Source organism: Microcaecilia unicolor, chromosome 1 (genome assembly GCF_901765095.1).
Source record: "Microcaecilia unicolor chromosome 1, aMicUni1.1, whole genome shotgun sequence".
Lineage (NCBI taxonomy): Eukaryota > Metazoa > Chordata > Amphibia > Gymnophiona > Siphonopidae > Microcaecilia > Microcaecilia unicolor.
The window spans coordinates 173042836-173067646 of record NC_044031.1 but is presented as its reverse complement, the minus strand read 5'-3'; the positions used below and the strand labels follow the sequence as shown (position 1 = coordinate 173067646).

Below are 24811 nucleotides of genomic sequence, written 5' to 3'. Positions count from 1 at the left end.
TTTTCTAGTAGTAACTTTAGACCCTCAGATGATGCAGCCAGGGTCTTACAGTTGGACTGAAGCATTGGCCCCCAACCTATTTTGAGTTTTACAGTTTTGAGTTAGAGGCTGCTTGCATGGGCTTAGTTTGCCCCCCCCCCCCCAAACAAGCTGTCCTTCTGGCGGTGAATGACTGTGAGTGTGACGGCAGCCTAAAGGAACCCCAAACTTTCTGGCCCTGCCTCTCACTCACTCTCACTCTCCCCTGCCCCCATCCCCTGCAAAATGTCAAAAATGAAACCATGCGCAGGGCCCAGGGAGGTCCTACGCGCACCTCTGCCATCTTCCCTCCTCCCTCATGATGTAACATCCTGTGTAGGGAGGAGGAAGGAGGGAAGCTGGCAGCTGTGCACGCAGGACTTCTCTCTGTCCCACGCATTGTTTCATTTTTAACATTTTGTGGGGAACGGGGCAGTGGAGAGAGAGTGAGAGGCAGGGCCAGGAAGTTTGGGGTTCCTTTAGGTTGCCACCGCTGCAGTTGCAATCACATGGTTTCATTTTTGTTTTGTAGGCAGCCATGGGGGCGGGGGGTGAGAGAGTGAGTGAAGGAGAGGCAGGGTCAGGAATCGGTTCCTCCGGGCCACTGCGGACTGCAGAAGAAAGTGGCCTGGAGAGGTTTGTGAGTGACTAGGAGGGGGTGGGGTGGAAAGAGACAGACAGACAGACAGATGGAACCAAAGGAGGTTGGATGAACGGGAGACAGGGTGCCCCAGTGATAGGAGAGTTCAATTTTACTTCCATTTAATTTCAGTCTATTCCATCTTTATAACCAGGCTTCCCAAGGCAAATTACAACAACAGTTAAGATGAACCCACTAGGAAACAGTTTATAACTACTGTACCAGGTACAATAATTTTTTGAGCAGTTTTATTTCATGATATTTATATCTACACTAGTAAAAAAAAAGGCCCGTTTCTGGAGCCAATGAAACGGGCGCTAGCAAGGCTTTCCTGTGGCCCCCCCCCCACCCGTCGTCGATGTTGGTGAATTGCTCCGCCTCCGCCCTCAACGTCATAACGTTTGACGCAAGAGCGGTGAATTGCTCTGCATCCGCCCTCAACGTCATAACGTTTGACGCAAGGGCGGGGCCCAGACACTGTGATTTTCGAGGCTTCAGAGCTTCGAACATACAAACCTTGGCTTCAGTGACAGAAGCCAATAGAACGTTGAGGGTGAGTTTTATATATATATAGATATGGGAAGCTTTCAAATAAATTCAAAAGTTGTAAAATAAGTAAAAAAAAAAGAAAAAAACATTTGTTCTCCATCTTTTAAGGCACTGCCTATCCAACTGGAACAGCTTTTGACTTTTTACAGATGGACCACACATAGGCAGTCCATTATTTCTAATAATCTTTGGTATTGTTTTCAAAAGTGTTTGCTATTGTTTTGGGTGAGCAAAAGTGGTGGTAAGCTTTGCCTATTGTCTTCAGCCCATATAATGGGCTAGATCGGCTCACCCTGTCTCCTGTTCTCAGGTTAGACTGGGAGAGGTGGGGCTGAGGGAAGGAGCAGGAGATGGATGGGACTGGGAGGGGTGGTGAGCAGGGGGATGAAGCAGGAGATGGATGGGACTGGGGGTGGGAGAAGGGAAGAAGCAGGATGTGAAATGAGGGATATGAGAAGAAGGGCAAGAAAAGGGGATGATGTGGGCAAAGGTTGAGACATAATGTGAATGACATGGAAGACTGGAGAGAGGATAAGAGGCATTGAAAAGGGATTGGGGTACTGGTGAGGGGTATAAGAGATGGGGAAGAGTCTCTGAAGGGGGTTGAGTTATGGTACAAAGGGGTTAAAAAGATGGTGAAAGAGAAGCTATTGGGTATGGGGTATAGGGTAACAGACAGAAGAGTGTCCTTGGAGGCAAGGGAAGGAAGGAGAGACATGGATGGAGCTGGGACCAATAGGGTGATGAGATGCAGTGGAGGGTAGATGAGGGCAAAGAGGGTGAGTACAGAGGATGAGAATGGGGTACTAATGAAGTGGGTGAAAGATGGGGAGGAATTTAAGAAACTGGGTAAGGGAGAGACAGAGGGAGGAATGGGAGTTCTGGAGAGGGAATGAGAGGGAGATGGTCAAATCCAATAGATAGAGATGGATACTAAGGACTAAAGAGTGAGAGAAAAGTGTGGGGGGGTGGGGGGAATCGTAAAATGAAAGATCAGTGCCAGACAGATGCAGAGAAGGACAGGAAGAAGACAAGAGACGAGCGAAGAAATGGAAAAGCCAACCTGGAAAAGATTTTAGGAGAAGACTGACACATGGAAAGTGGAAAAGAGACTGGGACCAGCCCAACTAGAAAAATAGAATGCTCAGACAACAAAGGTAGAAAAGAAAACATTCTTTTTATTTAATGCTTTTTAAGGACCAAGATGTGCCTGCTTTGTGAAATGCAGGGGCGCAGCCAGACTTCGGCGGTAGGGGGGTCCAGAGCCTGAGGTGAGGGGGCACATTTTAGCCCCCCCCCCCGCCACCAACTTTGACCCCCCCCCTGCCGACGACCCTCTCAACCCCCCCTCCCGCCGCCAACCCGCTGTCGCCTACCTTTGCTGGCGGGGGACCCCAACCCCCGCCAGCCAAGCCAAGGTCCTTCCCAATCCCGCGCAAGGCTTCGTTGTAGTCTGACATCAGACTAGAACGAAGCCTTGCGCGGGATTGGGAAGAAGAGGACCTCAGCTCGGCTGGCGGGATTTGGGGTCCCCCGCCAGCAAAAGTAGGCGATGGCGGGTTGCGGCGGGAGGGGGGGGGGTCGAGAGGGTCGTCGGCAGGGGGGTCCAGGGGCAAATCTACAGGGGCCCAGGCCCCCGTGGCCCCATACTGGCTACGCCACTGGTGAAATATACATTTTTTTCTATTGTATTTTGCAGAGTAAAGGAGAAAATATATTTCTGTTTCTCTTTTACCAGTATTTGCACTGCTTACAGAGTCTGGCTTTCTTGAAGAGATCCTTGAGCAGAGACTGTCCTTCTATGTTACTCTACAGCGCTGCATAACCCTAGTAGCGCTTTAGAAATGTTAAGTAGTAGTAGTAGTATATTTCAGTTTTTGTGGTTCCCTATTTTGTATCATATGAGGGTCTGTCCATGTTCTGCATATGTGACTGAGGTGACAAATTCTGCTAGCATGTAGTGTCGTAGTGTTTGTGTTGGAATGTGTAACAGTCCAGCTTGTTCCATTTTCTAGTAGCAGGTATATTGGTGCTCTAGGGTCCAGTGTAATATTTATAGCACTGTCTTTTCATAGGTCGGTTAGGGCTGTTGTGTGGTAAGTTTTCTGTATAGGTTTTGAATGTCGTTTTGTAGGGTTTTGTGTTATTTCATGAAGTGTCTGGCCCTATTGTTTTTGATATGCTGGCTTCATATTCAACATTTTAGTCTGGTGCATGTGTTTGTTGTTGTTTTTTTAAATAGCCATAATGAATATGCAAATATACCAAGCCCCCTTCCCCCCCCCCCCCCCCAAATTAAATAGTCAAACTACGCCCATCCTGGACAAAACAGAATTACTGTACTGGGGTGTAGGTGTTAAAGCAGAGGGAACATGGGAACAATGCAAAGACTTAAACATAAAGTATAAATCCTAAATAAATAAATAAATTCCTAAATATATAAATAAAATAAAGGTCAAGGTGAAAAGCAGTATATTGCATGGTTGTTTATTTGTACATATGATAGGCAAAAAGGAGAACATTTTAGAAAAAGCTGTGGCAATGATGCATGCTAAGCATTAATTCTCTAATTGCAGTTCTGCACAGTATGGCCTTTATAGAATACTAGCTTAGCATGCATTTATCACTTAACTTGGGCCGCAAACATTTTTATTTATTTATCACCTTTTTGAAGGAATTCACTCAAGGTGGTGTACAGCAAGAATAAGTCAAATATAAGCAATAGGCAATTACAGCAGTAAAAATATTCAAATAACAGCTCGTAGTGTCAATATTTTTAATAGACAGTGTAGGGTAAAAGCAAAAATGGAACATATAGAGTTAGAAAATAAGGTGACTAATTTAAAGAAAGTTGCACATGAGTTCAGAGAGATGATTAAATGTTATCTCAGCTAGGGTAGGAGTGGATAACATGTTCTGCTGCAGTATGTGTAGCCCATGTCACTCCTTGTGTGTGTGTGTGTGTGTGTGTGTGTGTGTGTGTGTGTGTGTGTGTGTGTGTGTCTTTCAGGGAGTGCATTCCACAGTGTGTGGGCTACTCCGGAGAAGACTCGGTTGCCGTTATCACATTGTGTAATGTCTTTTAGAGAGGGTGTGGTTTTGCGTGCCAAAGGCTGACGTAAATACTCGCTCCCAGTGATGGCAGATATGCTATAACCCTGTGCCTAATTTTCAGGCATGTCCCTGATCCACCCATGGCCTCACCCACTTTGGAACTGAGAACGATGGAAATTAGGTGAGGAGAGTAAATAGTGGCAGGGCATTTCTGTGCATTTACTAATTGGCTTCAATTAATGCTTGTTACAGTCAATGGATTGATCCTTAGTGCCAATTAACAGCCAATTAACCTATTAAGTTATGCTCAGAAATCCATGTCTATCTTTAGAATATAGAATCTGGGTGAGAGGGTGCAATTCCATAAGTGGGCACTTCCTTTTAGGCACCCCAATGCCATTCAGTGAGAGCGTATTCTATAACTACATTAGAGCATACTAGTGTAACCTGGCATTGGTGTGCCCTACTTTTAGACCTTGTATAACTGTGGTCAGGTAAATGCAGCAGGAACATGCATAACCTACAGTATTCTGTAAGTTACACATGCAAGTGGCAGCTCTACCCATGCCCCTCACATGGTCCACCCATTTATGTGCTATGCCATTCACACATGCCCTTATAGAACAGTGCAAAGTGGATTTGCTGTCATGCAATGTACCCTAACCGGTGCAAGTGCTAGTATTCTGTTCATTTTCATGCGCAAGGGGCGCGTAAGTACAGGCACTCACTCAGGGCCAGATGCACAAATCATACCATGCAATTAACATTTGCTTTAGATTGGTTCTAGTCAGACTAAAGCAAGCGTTTATGTAGCTAGTAATGCACAAACAGGTTTTCCGTGTCTCTAACATGTGCCATTAGCAGCCACAGAGAACCTCATGCAAATATATTATAATGAGCTCATTAGTATTCTAATAAGTATTCCAGAGGATCCACAGCTCCAGAGCAGCAGTTTCTATAGCATCCTAAAAGCCTTTTTCATGACTATTACTATTTGGTCAATGAAGTTCAGGTTTTGGTCGAGTATTTTGAGACTGTGTTCCAAGGGGAACCTGGTCTGACCGATAGTAAATTGGCTGTAGGATATCGGATGGAAGGGGCTTGTGACAACTAGGAATTTGGTCTTCTCTTTGTTTAGTTTAAATTTGAAGACCGAGGCCCATGTCTCCATGTTGTCTAGACTCGTCTGGATTGTAGTCGTGATATCCGTTAGGTCTTTTACGAAGGGGATATAAATCGTTACATCATCTGCATGAGTGTGTGTTTTTAGGCTGTTCTTCTTGTGTTGGGAATAGCGGTGAACTTTGTGATACCCCACAACCTGATGACCAAAATGGGGATATTTGGTTGACTGCCTTGACTTGGTATTATCTGGACTCGTGGAAAACGGAGAACCAGCTTTGAGTCCAACGCTGTCCAGGAGGTAAAGGAGAATATCATGGTCCACTATGTCAAAAGCACTGGACATGTCAATTGCACCCCAGAAGCTTTCTATTACTGGGATTTGGGTACCCCTAGTGCCTGCTGACCTCACCCTGAGCTGTTCCCAAGGGCAAATTGTCCTGAGCACCTCCCAAATTTACTGATCTTCCCAAGGTGCTTCTTGGAGTCCTTCTGTGACCCATAAGATTCTTTTCCCTGCTGTGGCACAGAATACCAGCTCTTAACAGAACTCTGCAACCAGCAGTAACTGGATTTCCATAGTAGAGAACAACTTCCTGGCCTAATCAACAGGCCAAGCACAGAATCTCCGATTATTTATTTATTTTTATTACATTTGTACCCCGCACTTTCCCGCTCATGGCAGGCTCAATGCGGCTTACATATTGTATACAGGTACTTATTTGTACCTGGGGCAATGGAGGGTTAAGTGACTTGCCCAGAGTCACAAGGAGCTGCCTGTGCCTGAAGTGGGAATTGAACTCAGTTCCTCAGTTCCCCAGGACCAAAGTCCACCACCCTAACCACTAGGCCACTCAGAGAGCTGAATTAGAGAATGACGTGGAGACAAAGTTTGTCCCCGTCCCCGTCCCTGCGAGCTCTGTCAGATCCCATCTGCATAAGCCACAGTTATGATTTTATATTTAAATCGTTTTATTAAACTATAAAAGATATAATATTCTGTACAACTGTTGTTTTATAAATCACAAACAATACAGAAGGATCAACAAAATCCCTGTCTCACCGCCAAAAGACACTGCAGGCAACTCAAAAGAAGATAAAGACCCAACCCCAGAAAACAGAAACACCTGGAAACAAGTAATCAGAATCTACAGAAAGGCCATCAATCAGGCAAAGTTGAAATTCTACGCAATCTATGTTGGCTCAAGCCAACCTAACATTAAAAAACTGTACGGATTAGTTGACAACCTCCTGGACACACACAACATGATATCCACAAATGTTAACACACTCAATGTGACTGACTTAGCCATTTACTTCAAACAACAAGTGACCAAGATAAGAGCTGGCCTCCCTGCACTCCAACCCCAATCTTCCATGTGGATGTTGATATTGCCTAGTAGCATACATTATTGTAAGAGGCACAGATGTTAGCAATAAAGTTGGTGAAGTCATCTCTGGATTTGGCCCAGCTTCCTGGTGGTCTATAGAAGAGGGTACAGCAAGGGATGCCCAAGAGGGTTGAATCATGTATAGTGAGAGTGAGTATTTCTAATGATGGTATCTCGTGGGTTGATACCATGGTTATTGCTAGACCCCCCTCTCTTTTTTTGTGGTCTGAGTCAGGTGGATGATTTTGTAGCCCAGGGGGCAGAGACTGTTTATTACAGGGTCGTTGTTTGTGCAAATCCAGGTCTCTGTGATCAGAGCTAGCCCTAGGTTCTTTTCTTCCACCTATGACCTTATGAGTTCCAACTGATCATTCATTTTTATATGCTATCGGGATTGGCAGATAGGAGTGTGGGTTGCAGTCAGTGCGATTGACGGTTATCAGTTGGCATTTAATGGTGTGGAGGTATTGTGGTGTTTAGTTATTTGGAGCCGTTAAATGGAGAACCTTTGGCACAAAATCAATATTTTCAGTCAGAAGAGGCGGCAACAGGGGAAGGAGGATATCTGCCAGCATGGTTTAAACTTAACCAGAGAGCAGTGATATTCAACTACTGTTGAATTACATTTACTTAGGACCATATAAATCAGTGTTTCCCAAGTCTGGTCCTGGAGTACCCCTTGCCAGTCAGGTTTTCAGGATATCCACAATGAATATGCATGAAAAAGATTTGCATATAATGGAGGCAGTGTATGCAAATCAAGCTCATGCATATTCATTGTGGATATCCTGAAAACCTGACTGGCAAGGGGTACTCCAGGACTGGACTTGGGAAATACTGATATTAATAACTGCGCTCTGTTGTTCAATAAATATTGATAAATTGTGCTCCCTATTGAGCAATAATATGTGCTATTGATGACAAGGGGAAAACACCAGACTAAAAACATGAAATGCCGTGGAAAATGTTCATATTTCCCTGTGCCATTTCAAATGAATTCACATCCCAACTTATGGGACAACAACAAGCATTTGTTAAAAGAACTACATTATGGATTCCTATTTATTTATTTATTCAGATTTTCCCATACCCCCTTCACAGCTCCCTCAAAGCAGAACACAAACCAAAAATGCGTAAAATTTACAGCAGAACTGCATATGAATTAATATATCAGAACTGCATATGAATTAATATATCAGAGATACCTGATGCTCACTCCTGTTCGATAATACCTGAACAAACGTTGTCATGCAGAAATCATTTCCCGCAGAGGCTTCATTAGGTTGCTTTACAGTGAGCTGATGAAGTTCAACTCATCTGCATCTGAGGACAGCCTATTTGAAACTGCAGAGGATGGCAAGCTGAAGATGAAAGATAGCATAACTTCTACCTTTATGTCAGCACTGCTCCCTGTGGTGATGGTGCCCTTTTTGATAAGTCTTGCAGTGACCCTCCATCCACAGAAGGAGATAACACCCACCACCCACTCTTTGAGAACCCCAAGCAGGGTAAACTGTGTACTAGAGAATGGAGAGGGCACTATTCCAGTTGAGTCCAGTGACATTGTGCCAACATGGTATGGTATTCAGCATGGAGAAAGATTGCAGAAAATAATGTTTCGTCCTTAAACAAATATTTAAAAGGAAAAGTCTTTTTCCTAGAGGGCACTGTTCAGTCTGTATTCTAAGAAACATTATTTGCATTTCTGTAAGGATCACTTTAATAGAATCTAAGTGCATTTTGCAATAGTAGCATGATAGAGACAGTTGAGACATAATGAGTAGTTTCTACTTTGGAAGGTCTTACAGCTGACTTTGTTTGCACTGTCCTGTTCATTAAATAGTGCTGAAGATTATTCATGTGCAGGCTCAGTGTGCGGCCTACTTTTAAAGTTATTTAGCAGTTGCCCGAGAGCAATTCTGTGGTTCATGGTCATTTTTGTCTTCTCCACAGCTGACTCCCTTCTTTCCCATGAATTATCCTGTAGAGGACAGTAGCATAACTTGTGGTGATGGGCTTGTCCAAGACGGGGAAGAGTGTGACGATGGCAATAAAATTGTGACTGACAGTTGTATAAGTAAGTCTGATGCATGTGTTTCTGTTACAGTCAAACGCTCTGTATACAGCTCAATATGTCAAACATACACACCAGGGGCGTATCTAGACATGACATTTTGAGGGGGCCAGAGTTAAAATGGGAGGGGGGCACTAACCCAACATCAACCAGCATTGAGTTAACTCTGCAGTTCCCACAGGTCCACCACCCACACAACACCAGCCCAACCCAGCATCACTTCACCAGTGTCCCCAAAGTTTTTTGTTTTGTTTTGGGTTTCTTTTTTTTTTTTTACCTGGAGAGTCTGGATTCTCAGTCTGGACTCTGGAGTGGACAGCAGGCAGGGCAGTGTGGAACCTAGAGGACTACTGGTGCTGCTGCTGCTGCAGTGATAGGCAGGCTAGGCAGCGGATGGTGGCTCTGGTCGGTGGTGGGCTCTTCAGTGCTCCAGTCCTCCTCCTCTGGTAAGTGGTAACTGGTTGGTGCGAAGTTCGCGAACCCGAAGTTGTGAGGCACGAGGCGGGTCACAGTGAGCAGCCAGCCAAGGTGGCAGTGAGGCATGATGAGGTGGTGAGCAACAGGGCGGCAGCGGGAAGAATTGTGGAGTCGGACGGCCACTGATCTGGACCAGACTAGATCAGGCCACACTTCGGCGGGAAGGACCATGTGGACGTCACATCGTCACAGAAACAGAAGCGCACGGCCACGTTGCTGATCTGCAAGGGCGGGCTTCTGTTTCTGTGAGTCTAACGTCCTGCACGTTGTACGTGTAGGACGTCAAACTGACAGAAGCGAAGCCTGCCCTTGCAGATCCACGCCGGAGAACAGGACTTGTTTGGCTGGCGGCGCCAACAAAGGTACCAGCGGCAGCGGGGGACGGTTGGCAGTGGGAGGGGGGTCGATGGCGTTGGTGGTAGGGGGGTCCAGGCCCCCATGGCCCCACGCAGATACGTCCCTGATACACACAATGCTCTGTTTCACTTACAGATGTGATTGATAAGACAAAATAATTTTAGGGTAATTTAGCAGCTCCCCTGAATCCCCAGTAGACAACTACAATGTCAAAAATCACTTGCCTGGACTGGTATGTGACTGGTTTCTGCAGTATGAGATTTAGGAACATAGGTGTTGATATTCAGCTGGCAGTGTTTAGCATTTTGCTGTTGGCATTATACCCAGAAATTTGATGCCAGGCCATGGCATTGAATTTCCATGTTTATGGAGCCAGTTAAGTGCAATATTATTTTTTTTATCTTTGTATCCCGCACTTTCCCACTCATGGCAGGCTCAATGCGGCAGGCAATGGAGGGTTAAGTGACTTGCCCAGAGTCACAAGGAGCTGCCTGTGCTGGGAATCGAACTCAGTTCCTCAGGACCAAAGTCCACCACCCTAACCACTAGGCCACTCCTCCACTCAATATTCAGCACTTAACTGACGATGGGGCACTGCATAAAGATATGACTGACTTTTCTGCAGCCCTATTGATGCAGTTACCTTGGCTGGTTAAGTGCTGAATATTGGCTTTGAATATCGACCCCCTAGTAAGTGTTGGTAGAAAAAGACCATTTGCCCCATCCAGTCTGCCCGGTGTCTGCTCAGGAAGAATATATAACAGAGCACTGCAGCCTCCAGTTTGTGGAAGCTTGAAGACGTGGTACCATAGCTTGGTATATGATGACATATCTTGTCTTTATGGCTCACTAGGGTTCCATGCGATTAACCAAATAGGGTTCAGATCTCACACTCTGTCCCTGCTGTTCTCCACTGTCCTTACCACCATGCTCTGTATTTGTCTCAAGTGTCTTACATTTTAGCATGGTTTTGGTTGCGACAACTTCTGATGGTAGTTTATTCCAGTCATCTACTATCCCCTTGGTTAAGTATTGTACCTTCTCTGAACATTTCTCCATCCAGATTGGGGTGTTCCAGGGGCAGAGTCAGCACTTAGTTGATATTCAGCACTTAACTGGCCAAGGTAACCACATAAAAGTCAGTCCTATCTTTATGCTGTTCACCATAGCTGAATATTGCATTTAACCGGCTATGAGTTAGCTGGCTCCACAAACCTGGAAATTCAATATCAGACGTGGCCTGGCATTGAATTTCTAGATATAACACCACCAGCTGAATATTGACCCCCAGATTTTTACTGCAGAAGCTCCAGTAGAAAACCACACTCTTTGGCCTTCAATTTCACATTCTTACTGTTTGGGATGTGCGTCTAGTCTATTCCATAAATAGACTAGACGCTTAGTCAGATTAGTGTGTAGTCTGTTCCATAAATCAGGACCCATGCACAAAAAAGCGTGTTTCCATGTTTCACTCAACATTATACCCCAAGAAAATTCCAACAATCCCTTTTAAGATGACCATAAGGTATATAGCTCACATCAATGAATATACATGAAAGGGATTTGCATATAATAGAGGCAGTATATGCAAATCAAGTTTATACATATTCATTGTAGGTATCCTGAAAATCTGACTGTCAAGGGGTACTCAAGAACTGCACTTGGGAAACACTGACCTAGTATACCTGAATGTATCTTGCCTTGAACTACCACTGGAAAGATGTGAGCTATATACTAAACTAATAAAATAAAGATACACATTAAACAATACAGGGTATAAACTTCAATTTAAGGGCATAAAAGATGGGACACATTTCATTGTCACTTCAATCCCTGGCACATTTTTTTTCATCTGTTCGGCTGTTCATGACTCCCAGGTATCCAGATGATATTTGTAAAGTCCATCATAGCAGCACTCATATTTGCATATTGGTGGTAATGTTCATCTGGGAGCATCTTTAAAGACTAGTGTCTGCTCATGAATGAAATAGAACAAAACGTGTGTGGGGGGGAGGAGGGAAGGGGGAGCATTAATGGTTCTTGTTTGTTATAATAAATACTTGAAATTTTCCCTAGCTCTTGTTTTGTTTTGAAAAATTCTCAAAATGAAAGAGTCATTTTGCCAACCTATAGGCATTTGTCTAACTCAAGCAACCATATGGAAGACAGGAATCTCTGTAGAAGTCCTCTTTTTCACAGAAGTGGTGTAGCTAGACAGCAAATTTTGAGTGGACCAACGGAAAGAATGGATGGGCACAACATATTTTCTCTCTGCCCCAACCCTCCTGCTCTCCACTCACCCCCCCATAACCCCCTCAATTCCTTCATACTTAACTTAAAAATTAAATAACTGGCGAGGATTTCCAAGCTTTGCCAGCTGAAGACATACCTTTGCAGCATGTGCCATAACTCTCCTTGCAGCATAAATGAGGTGCCAGCATTGACAGTTGGGAATGCTACTGCTGATTGCCGCAAGGGTAATTCTGATGGACTGCTGATGTCTTCAGCTGGTGGGGCTTGGGGGATACTTGTCAGCTAAACCAATGTTGCACTACTTCTGATTGGGCCTGAGTGAAAAGTAGAAGGCCAGCTGTGGCTACACCCATCTGTGATAAACTTGAAAACATTCGACTGTTTTCTTGCATTTCTACAAATAAAGAAATCTCACATGGATTCATTTTAATAATTTTTAATATTCCTTGTTTTTGGTCATTGAAAAAAGGGACATGCCACAATCCTTCCCTTAATATATGCTCTGCGTCTCCTTTCAGTTATCAGCCAGCCTATTGTATTCCTGCAGCACAAAAATGAGTAAAATGATTGATCGGGGCTGGGCCGAAGCACATCCTGTACTGTAACAAGGAAAAACCTCAGACTTTCTGTGTCCCTTCTCTTGTCAGAATGCAGACATGCCTATTGTGGAGATGGCCATCGACAGGAAGGGGTAGAAGAATGTGATGGAAATGATTTTGGATTTGAGTCATGTCGAACTTATCTTCCAGGGTATGTATATTTATTTCATTTATGTATATTTATTTCATGTCATTTTCATTTTACTGGACTTATACCACACAAAAAAATCCAAATTCATTTTCGGTTCTATGTAGCTTAATGTAAATTAAATGAATCACAAGTACAATTCAAAATGCATGGATTGACAGAGAATATAAATTCAAACAAAAGAGATAGAAAAAGCAAGGGAAGACGATTAATAAATAATAATCAAGTCACGTCTAACAAAAGAAATTTCTTAAATAGGAAAGTTTTCATATTGAAATTCACCGCAAATATCCATAGGTAGAGCATTATACTATTTTGTTGTGGTATATTGCAAATCTATTGCTAGAGATGACTTATAGGCCACTCCCTTGCAACTGAGAAAGTGGAGCTTAAGAAAATCACTTGCCCCTCCCACAGCATTGCGTAGTGAAAGCTCTACTAGAGATGACATATAGCTAGGAACCATGCCTACAGTATTTGATACACAAATGCAAATATTTTAAAGGTAATCCTAGCTCTAACTAGTAGCCAATGTAAAAATTGCAACAAAGGGGGTAGCATGATCCTATTGGGATGCCCCACAAATTAAACATGCAGGAGTATTTTGCGCCGTTTGCATCTTTTACAAAATACTGTCCTTACATCCAGTGTAGACAGCATTGCAATAATCAATCTCAGACAGGACAAGTCTCTGAACAAAGATGCAAAATGTATTTTTGAGAAGAACACTCTCAACTTTCTGATCTGTCAAAGTGTTCTAAATACCTTGGACGTCACTGCCAACTCTTGTAATTCAAATGTTAAATGTTGATCAAGTAATATGCCCAGCATTTTAATATTTGTGTCTTATACTCTGTTTGACCAGTAGAAAATTTATTACACGAAGGTGGGCAAGATGGGCTTGAGATTATCATAAATTTAGTCTTGTCTCTATTAAGTTTGCATTTAAAAGCCGTATCCCATGATTCCATCAGATCTAATGCATATTTGACGTCACCTAGCACTTCCATAATATCCTCAACAAATGGAATACAGTCACATCATCCGCATATATAAATGTTTTAAAACCACTGGATTCCAGTTTATTACCAAGTGGAGCCATCAAAATTTTAAGTAATAAAGGTAAAATTGGAGAGCCCTCGGCACTCCACATTCCAGGATCCACTCTGATGATGTAACCCCAGACATCTTTACTCTATGTGATCTGTGGCCCAAGAATCCCGCAAACCAGGTCAAAACCTTATCACTTATTTCCATGTTATCTAGCAAGATCATCAGCAGCCCATGATCCACCAAGTCAAATGCACTCAACATGTTAAATTGGAGGATTATTGCCCTCCTACCCAGGCTGACCTCCCTCCTTAGCTGAGCAACCAAAGTTGTCAAAACATTCCATGCTATAACCAGGACGGAGGTCAAAATGATATCACCCTTCTCCTTTGGGAACTGTCCTCATTGAAACATAAAGGTAATGAATTCCCTTAAACTATTTATAAACATATTGGGGGGTAGATAACTAGAACTTTGAGATCTAGAATTCCTGCTTACAAAATGTCTGACCAGATCATTAGAGGATGGTATACAAGGAGGAGCATAATCAAACGCAAACACCCATGTGTAAGAACGTCCATCTTCGAGAACGGGTCCGTGAAGGGGTGGGGCGAATCGTATTTTCGAAAAAGATGGACGTTTATCTTTAGTTTCGCAAATACGGTTTGTGCCAGGCAAATGCATTGAATGTGGGCGTTTTTGAGATGTGGGTGTTTATTGCTGAAAAATGAAAACGGCCAGCTCAAACAATTGAAACCGAAGTGTCCCAGCTCAAAAACAACCAAATCCAAGGCTTTGGGTCGTGGGAGGGGCCAGGATTCGTAGTGCACTGGTTCCCCTCACATGCCAGGACACCAACCAGGCACCCTAGGGGACACTTTTAAAAAATAGGAAAAACATTAAATTACCTCCCAGGTGCTTAGCTCCTTTACCTTGGGTGCTGAGACCCCCAAATCCCCCCCCCCCAAAACCCACTCCCCACAACTCAACACCATTACCATAGCACTTAATGGTGAAGGGGGGCACCTACATGTGGGTACAATGGGTTTTGGGGGGGGGGGTTAGAGGGCTCCCATTTACCACCACAAGTGTTACAGGTAGGGGGGGATGGGCCTGGGTCCGCCTGCCTGAAGTGCACTGCATTACCCACTAAAAGTGCTCCAGAGACAGGACTTGTTGCTGCTGTATAACCTTGGCACAGCAGTTCACACCGTAAGACTAATCTCGCTGAAAACGTCCTTTATTTCAATAACCGCGTTTACTCACAGTTAACTGCAGATCAGAGGTTGTGCCCCACTGGCAACGAGTCTCCCTGGTACTAAGATTAGCAGTAGCTCAGAGCTGGCAGAATGGTGTACAATGCCGTCTTTCAGCAACATTCTAGGTAAGAACTAAGTTCTGTAACGTGGCTAACACACGAAAGGGATCTAAAACGGACTTACAAAAATGGCCACTAACTCGTGGACTACCGGAAACAAAACAGGGCACACTCTGACCCAGTAAGCAGGGGGACGAGCACCTTGGGAGAAGAGCCTACCAACTACCAACATCGTGAGACTGTAACACAAGCTAGTGAAATCACGGAGCCCAATACCCTACACCCACCACAATGCAATGCTGATGTGACCCTGCAGTGCACCCGAGAGCCACATCTGACCCAGGGAAAGGCTGTGAGAGGATTGAACAGATTGTGCTGTCATGGAGGTGGGTACGGAATTTGAGGGTGGCATAGAGGCTGGGAAATAAGGTTTTTGCAAGTGGGTTTTTTTTGGTGGGTTAGTGATCACTGGGGGAGTCAGGGGAGGTCATCCCCGATTCCCTCCGGTGGTCATCTAGTCATTTAGGGCACTTTTTTGGGACCTGTTCATGAGAAAAAAGGGTCCAAAAAAAGTGTCCTAAATTCTCACTAAAAACGCCTTTCTTTTTTCCATTATCGGCCGAGCGTGCCCATCTCTGCTTGACCGATAACCACGCCCCAGTCCCGCCTTCACCACGTCTCTGACACGCCCCGTCAATTTTATTCGTTCCCGCGACGGACCGATTTGGCCGCCCACGGGAAACGGATGCCCATCTCCCGAACATGGGCGTTTTTCTCCTTTCAAAAATAAGCAGGTAGATGACCTCTCTATCATTTGGAAATACCATATAATCCTCAATGTTCATAATCTGAGCCCCCAGCCCCCTTCTTATGGTAACAACTTTCTGTTCAAAATATTCTGCTAGGTCTTCAGCTGTTGTTTATTATCTACCTTCAGCTCCTGACCAGACTAAGTAATTTCTTGTAATTCAACTGGGTTCCACCCACATATGCATCATAGTATTTTAACTTGGCTTTTTTGACCATGCTCTTATACTGGTGTATTGCTTTGAGCCATTATAGTAACATAGTAAATGACGGCAGAAAAAGACCTGCATGGTCCATCCAGTCTGCCCAACAAGACAAACTCACATGTGCTACTTTTTGTGTATACCCTACTTTGATTTGTACCTGTCCTCTTCAGAACTTACAATCTTCCAATTTATATTGGTTCCACTTGCTCTCTAATCTTCTACATACTTAATCTGCAATAATTCCGATTAAAACCAGTGTGAAACTTTCTTTCTAACGTTATGTTTTAACTTCTCTGGTGCCATATCATCTAATATCAGATTACTCTCCATATCCCACTGTAACTAAATGTCAGTTGACTCTGAATTGGCTATCACAGATCTTTCACACGCTTTATTCCAAAAATATTCTTCTATTTTTGCCTGAAATCAAAACTGAACTTAATGTGATAGTATGAAAGGAAACATGTCTGAGTTAGGCCAAAGAACCACAGGCCATCGTATGTGAATGCAGCAGAATCATTCAACAGATACTCAGGTCTGATGCCAATCAAAGCTTTAAAGGTTAACGAAAGCATCTTAAATTTTACTGTGTGCTTTAACTGGTAGCCAGTGCAATTCAGACAATAAGAAAGAAATTCCTCCACCATGACTTGATAAGGGTAAATTTAGCAGATGAATTCTATATCATTTCTAGCATTTTTAAGTCAATCCCCAAATGGCATGTTACAATAATTTATTTAGGGGATTCCCAGTGATTGGGTTAATGAAAAGACAATATGCAGTCTAGATATGGCTTGAACTGGCATACCAGGCAAAGTTTGAAAAAGGCCTTTCTCAGTGTCTCCTGAATATGTAGCTCAGAAAGGATGACAGAGTTCAGTTTAACATCCAGTCAGGGGCTGTGCAGCCTACCTGACCTTGGGATGCAGCCCACTAGAGATTTTTGGCAAAATAAAAATTTTACCTACCATAAACAACTAGCACACAGTTATTTTAAAGCATTATAGAGCTATTTAGAGGATATGAAGTCACAATTTCAGAAGAGTTTCACAGATTTTAATAAGTATTAATCGTGCTATAGCAGGCTAAAAAAAACCCCATGTGTTTCACACAGACATGGATTTCTGATCATGTGGCCCACTATTGAAAAAACTTGGATGCCCCTGATTTGGAATATGTAGTTTACTTTTTTTATTCACAAACCGCATTGGCATCTTTTCCAATGTTGGAATTGCATGCAATGTTGGATTCGGTAATCAGCTTCCCTATAATACCTCAATTTTGCCCCATTCCATTTCAGGTTATTTTGCACCTTCCAGCTGGAGACTGATTTTAAATCTGAACTCCTGTTTCGAAGCTAACAACAAATACCATCTCTCCATCTCTCAATACATATATAAACTGAAGCCGTACTTAAATTTTACATTCCTTCACAAAGGTTGAAAATGTATGTGGGAGGGTCACATTTACGTACTGAATCTTTGAAGAACACAGAGTTACAAAATGAGAAAATACAGACATATTTTTGTATAACTGAGTCCTGGCATGTAGAAGGAGATCTAGCGCAGTAAATGACAGCACAGTCCATCTAGTCTGCCCAACAAGTCAGCCAGAGCCACATCCACCACTCTGTGCAGATTATACTCCCACTCCTTCATGATCAAACACTAGCATCACAATCAGGGCAGTTGGCAATTTGTCACCATGAAATTCCACAATATCAGTACACCATACCAATAGTTACCAATAGTCTGAAGAATGGTGCTAATTCACAACATTATACTCTCTAATTTCAACCATCTCTCATAGTGATACAGAATATTAACCAGGAATTGAATGAAATTGGCTGAATGGTTCAAATGTTGCAGGCTGAAAAGATGAGCAGGTGAGGCCAACCCAGTAGTCCAACAGGAAGCAGGGAAGCTAGGGTCATGGAGAGGTATAGGGAAGATAAAGTGAAGGGGAAAACAAGGATGGGAAGAAAAATCACAAGAGATTTGGGGGTAGAAGGCAGTAATGGGAAATCTAACAGAGAGCTGATGGGAGCTGGAGAGGAGGATAGGCGAAAAGCAATAGAGCGCAGTAGAGATGATTAAAAGGGACCAGACATTGTTGGAAGGGGGCTGCATGTAGAGGAAGAGAAATGATTGATAGGGAAAGGTCAGAAAGGAAGTTAACACAATTGTAAGGAGGAGACAGGTGATGTAATCTCCATCATTGAAGAAGCAGTGGATTTGTCTGAATGCATGGAAATAAATTAGATGGCCTGTTGAGGTCCCTTCTAGCCCCATTTTTTCTTTTCTTTTCTTTTTGTCCCAGATGTTTCCTGCTGTTCTTTTGTACATCTACCTCATTCAAAACCTGCACTGGATTCTGGCACCATGAGTCATCATTCACAGCTAGTTTAGGTGTTTTCACCTATGTAACAGGTCCTCTGGAAGACCTGGTGTTGGTAGCCTCAGGGATGCAGGAAAAGCTAGAGTATGTTGTAGCTGCTGAGTAGAGAATGATACTGGGATAAAATTTGTCCCCATCCCTACCCCACCCCGTGGGTTCTGTCTCCGTCCCTGCCCCATCCCCGCAAGTTCTGTCCCTGTCCCCGCCCCATCCCCATGGACTCTGTTCTCATCTGCAGAAGCCTCAAACACTTATGATTTTATATTTAAATCTTTTTATTAAAGTTTAAAAGGAAACAATATGCTGTGTTACTGCTATGTATAAATTACAAATAGAAAACAATAATAACGATGAGGAGCTGTAATAAACCCTCCCACCACCACCACCTTCTACTCTTCCAACCCCAATAATAGCTGACCTACTATCCCAAGGAATTCTAATCCACCCTGTTAAAATGTCCAAGGGTACAAAATACAACCCATTCTGTATGCCCTAGAGGGGAAAAATATGCCCTATGATGCACTGTTATGATTTTTAAATCTGTGGATGAAAAGAAGTCATCAACAATCTCAGGATTCAGTTTAGCTCTCCTGTCTTCCACAGTCCTTCCTGCAATCGAAGATGTCTTCTTAGAAGATGTGCTGGAAGCATGACATACAGGATCCCCAATGCAAATTTTGCTAGCTGTGGCCAGCATGTCTGCTTGTTTTTCCAAAAAAATCAAAATATTGTTGTCTGCATCAATCAAACATAAATAACAGTCCAGTTCATTAACAGGCTTCAAAGTAGAAAGCGACACGGGGACTAAGTTTGTCCCCGACCTCACGGACTCTGTCCTCATCCCCGCCCCATCTCTGTGGGATTTGTCCCCACCCCATCCCCACGGGCTCTGTCCCGTCCCCTTCCCTGCGGTTACCACAGTTCCCTGTCCCCATGTCATTCTCTAGTGCTGAGAGATTGGGGGGGGGGGGGGAGAGGTCTCTTCAAGGTTTGTGTACATCACTCACCTGTACAGAGTCTTTTAACCTGTCACTCACTCACAAAAAGACACAGGTCTGTTATTATACAATTCTTTATACAGGGAAATGTGCAGAGACTTCCTTCTTTTAATATTGGCACACCCCGTGACCAGGGTTGGGTGGGTTCACACCTACTTAATATTGCACACCCACCAAACAGAGTCTGGTCATTGCAGCAGCAGTGATGAGCCAGAACCCAGTCACTAGGTGTTATTCTTAAATGATGATCATGATTCCTTTTCATCCCAGGAAAAAGAGATAAGGTGACTGGTGAGAAAGAAGCAAAAAATCAGGCAGCTTTTTAAGACATATGTAACAGGGCAAGGACACCATAGTGCTGCACAGGTCCCTGCCATCATCATCACATCAAAGACCCAAACTGTCTGGTGCAACATCAGGGCATTGCTAGTAACATTTTTAGAAACACACAGCAAGGCAAGCAAGCTAGAGCGTCAGCAAGCCAGTAAATCTATTACCATATCCTATTTTAAAAACTGACAAGCAGGCTGGATAAAATGGTCCTAAGGGCTGCAGTTTGTCGATTCCTGGGTTAGTCTCACAGATTTATTGAGGCAGAAGCTTTCAAGGACAGGAGTCCATTTTGTAAAATACATATCCTTGAAAGTTTCTGCTCAATAAATCAGTGAGTCTATAAGGTGTCACCCATCTCTGTTTTTTATTTCCACTACAATTTAACACAAAATACTGCTCGGGAAGTTTTATATTAGATGTGGATTTCAAGACAGAGTGATTATATTTTCCTAGTTCCCTTGTCCATAATGTTTTCTGAACTGGAGCAACTGTCTGGAACTATAGCACTTTCCCTCAATTTATAGGGATAAGAGTTGGTAAAAGCTGTCTGTATAGGGAAAAGCAGGGCCTGTCCTCTCCTCTACAGAAGCCTACTGCCTGCTCCCAGATTTCTTTGTATGAATGACTAAACAATAAGGTGTCCAGTTTCAAATGATATTTTCTGAAATTAGACAAAGTTGTATATGAGACTATAGAACTGTTACCCAGAACTCATGTCATTGTGGAATGCAATTAAAATAAACAGAGTAATTCAGCTTTGCATGAGAAAGATCAGTAGATCATTTTTGAAAACAGCATCCTATCCATTTCCATTTCATATAACTTGAAAGCTGCTGCTTCCTTATTATGATCCCAAATTTTGAACCAGTGATGGGTGCAGAGGCAGTTTTCTTGTTGAATCTGACCTTCTCCCCTTCACGATCACATGCCAAGAAATGATTATTTTAAAAGAAGTAGAAGCAGAAGCAGTGTCATGCTCAGGGAAGTTTATTTTTGTAAGTTGTAGCCTATTGATTAGCAGCATTTACAAGATATTTTTACTATATTGAATTGTTCTTTACATCCTAAGTGAAAATATGGTCACTACCTTGCTCTCTTCTTCTATCTGGCTCCATCTTCTGCCTATTCCTCCTTGTCTGATCTTTTTCACTATGAGGTTGATATTCAAAGCAATTTAACTGGTGAGAAACGGCTCCTGGCAGGTTAAATCACATTGTTCAGGGCTAACTGGTTCAATTTAGCAGCACTTAACCAGTTATTGCCGCTGAAAATGTCCAGTTACCACTTAAAAATGGCTATTCTGGGTGTTCCAAGATAGTATTTGGCTGGTTAAGTGCCAATATTCAGTCCTATCTTTATGCGGTTTGCCATAACTAGCTAGCTAGTTAATTTCTGAATCTAGCACTTAATGGCTATGGTTTTGCTGGCTCCATAAACCCTGAAATTCAGTGCCAGAGCCCGGACATGGCCCGGCATTGAATTTCTGGGTATAACACCAGTAGAGGTTGTCAGCATTACCTTGTGCTGTTCAAGGCTGTAACCTGAAAGTTAGCCCAACTGAGGCTTCAGGGCCTGCTCAGTGTGTCAACCAAAGGCCTCTGGGAGAAATGTCAGAGCTGCTTTCATTCTCTCCCAAAGGCCTTTGGGCTTTGGCTGACACTCTGAGCAGACCCTGAAGCCTCAGTTGGGCTAACTTTCAACTGAGGCTTCAGGGCCTGCTCAGAGTGTCAGCTGCTTCAGGGTCTGCTCAGAATGCAAGCAGCTCTGATATTCCTCCCAGAGACCTTTGGCTGATACTCTGAGCAGGCCCTGAAGCAGATGATAAAGTTGGCTGACTGAACTTGCTAATGGTAAGGATTGTTCAGCAGAAACAATGGGTGAGAGCAGAAAAAAACATGTACAGTACATATAGGGGTTGATATTCAACCAGCAGCATTCAGCGTTTTACTGACCACTGTCAGCATTACCTTGTGCTGTTTGAGGCCCTAGCCTGAAAGTTAGCCCAACTGAGGCTTCAGGGCCTGCTCAGAATGCAAGCAGCTCTGACATTCCTCCCGCAGGCCTTTGGCTGAGCAGGCCCTGAAGCTTCAGTTGAGCTAACTTTCAGGTTAGAGCCTTGAACAGCATAAGGTAATGCTGACAGTGGTCACCAAAATGCTGAACGCCGCTGGCTGAATATCAACCCCTATATGTACATTTATTTTCTGCTCTCACCCATTGTTTCTGCTTAATAATCCTTGCCATTAGCAAGTTCAGTCAGCCAACTTTATTTTATCATCTGCTTTTCCAAAATAAAGGCTAAAGGCAAGAATACATCAAAATGGAACAATAACCTCAGGCAGGAGTAGAACGACGTACTATTGCAGTGTGGTTGCTGGGCAGTGACTGGATGCATCATGTCTAGAAGCAAAAGGGATACTTGGATCCATAGATTCTTTGAAACTTCTTCCATGGGGAGCCATATAAACCTTCCCTCCCTCCACCATATCTCCCCTCTGATGTACACTTTCTCTCTTTCACTTAGGTCTTATGGATATTTGCGGTGTACATCCTATTGTTACATCGACTCCACACAGTGCCGGTATTTCACATGAAGAGGAACCGAAGGTGGGTAGCATCCCACTCAGTGTCACTACAGCATCAGGTGCAAGTGCAGAACCGTCAACTGGGCAACATATCGACTTACAATATGTGTGAGAAAAACAAACTGTCCTCCTGCTGCTGATGGCTGTTTTGAGATTTGTTTTAATTATGTCTAAATGGAAGAAACTAGGACCACTGCATCCTGTCTTAATAGAACATACTGAACAATGTTTTCCAGTACGACTCATTTTATATATACCAGTTGGCTGAAATATTTCTCTGTCAAAAGTGTAAAGGAAAAAGAAATGGGATAGAACTACTGGAAAACAGAATTGACTGAACAGGAATATTATGTTAACAAGACAATACCTCGACTTAGCACTGTTATACATTACTCAAGTAAATTCTTCAGGTTTTTTGTTATTGTTGTTTAGACTTTCTCCAAAAAAGACAAAGCGTATCCCGGGTGCGGTGTTTACGAAGACTGTTTCATCTCTTACTACAATGTGAAATTTGTATGTACTGTATTGCATTCACAAATTATTTGGTAACTTTAAAGGACATGCAAAAGAATGGCCAAAACCACTACTTCAAGCTAATTCAGTTGATCTGGGGCATAAAATACACCGTAGAGGCAGATCAGGGAAAAGAAGGAATTAAAAAAATTGGAAGTTATTGTGAACGAAAACTGACATGAAGCCCCACCGTTTTGGGCCATGACTGGATTGCACCAATGAGCTGTCATGTGGCATCAACTACAGTTCTGTAACTCTGCTGGAATGAGTCGGAGCCATGAATGAAGCAGGAGATAAAAACCAGGCAGCTAAGCCAATTCATGTCCATGTTCTGTGCCAGGATGACTGCACTGTCTGCTATTACTCTAACCAGGAGCAACTGCATGATTACCCATAAAACCCTTCAGTATGCCTGCAAAATAAGGAAGACCTGGGCCAGGATCTGTGATGTGATGGTGTACTGAGACTTGCCTTCTGGTTTATACACAAGAACTAGTGTTTCTTTCTTCTCCCCAATCTTGCCTTCTATTTCTTTTTATCCACTTTGTTTCTCCACTTTCTTTTCAAGCCCTCAGTTTCCATCTATATCCTCTCCTCCTCTTCCTTCTTCTCTCTTTCCTTCTCTTGTATGTTTCTACTTCATCTACAGTAAATTATTCAGACACATTGTATTATCCTGTAGTGTCCTGATATCCTGTCCCGATAGTGTTCTTCTTGTTCGAATCCTGCTTGGTGCTCAGAGTCATTTAATGTCTCGTTTTTATATCTGCATTGCAAATTCTTAATGTATGTATATGCTGAGGAACAGAAATGTGTGCCAGTTCTCGTTTAATTTACCTACTGCTTAACTAGACTCTAAGTAGATTTACTTTGGGGAAAGGGTTGGAGACTAGAATTGTTACTTCGGAGAGCATGCAAAGCTATTTTGCATTTGCTTGCTTAGCAGGTCTGAAAGTGCAGATTCCTACATGAACTCTCAAGTGGATCTTGTGGCATTTCTCTAGGGTTCTGTAAATAATATGTACAGTGATAAGATTTCTATATGAGAGACCACACGCTGAATATGCAAACTGCATGAGATACATGTGCCAGTGACAACATAGCCACGGACTGTCACATCTACCAGTACTGCTACAACAGCCAAATAAGATGGACGTTATGGTCTATTATTATATATGTGTTAGGTATATAAACTAAGCACTGATTGGAATATGCTTTAATTGCATGTCTGCAATGCTGAAATCCACAGATGAAAAAATAAAGGCAGTTCATATTTACTGACTGCGACTCTTAACTATATTTTTTGCCCTGTTAGGATGCTAGCCCAATTCTGTCTGAAGGTCAGGTGTGTCACATCAACTGTAGTGTATTAGCAGTTTTTTTCTTTTCATTTCTTTCCTTTTTTAATTAATGCAAAATATTTAATAAATTATTTACCATATTTAGATTCCTTTTATTGTGTATATGAGTGCTGTTTTTTTGTAAATTTACAAACTGCTAAAAGTTGTTTTGTTGGAAAACATTAACCAGACAATATTCAGCCTGCGGGAGGCAGGTTGACTAAGTCCTGCAACTGGCGCTTTGCCTAGATATTCATTACCGGTTTCTTTCCGGTGACCAGCATTGAACATCCAGGGTTTTTTTTAAGCCAGTTTAATAACTGGTCCAAGTTAATGTTTAGCGCTGGCTGGTTAATTTTATAGCGACCAGATAGGGCTGCTATTTAGGCGGTCCTATTGGGCCACTAAACTTAGCCAGTGATGTGCTGAATATTCAAGGCTATCCAGTTATATCATGCCATATAGGTGGTTAGCTGCTGTCCCCTGTATTCTATATAGCATGCCTAGATATCGGTGCCAAAATCGCTGTGGATTCTATAACAATGTGCACAATTTAACAAGCTTAAGGAATTCAACAGGGAA

At 43.0% G+C, this 24811-nt stretch overlaps 1 protein-coding gene across 1 annotated transcript in view; it reads left to right on the top strand.

Annotated features, from left to right (window-relative positions):
• Positions 1–24166, top strand: part of COLQ (collagen like tail subunit of asymmetric acetylcholinesterase) — a 180101-nt gene extending 155935 nt beyond the window's left edge. Inside the window, exons 15-17 of the mRNA XM_030202541.1 lie at positions 8728–8851; positions 12583–12685; positions 22316–24166. Coding sequence (XP_030058401.1) covers positions 8728–8851; positions 12583–12685; positions 22316–22385 — 297 coding nt within the window. The 3' untranslated portion in view covers positions 22386–24166. The remainder of the gene's footprint in view (positions 1–8727; positions 8852–12582; positions 12686–22315) is intronic.
• The last annotated feature ends 645 nt before the right edge of the window (positions 24167–24811 follow it).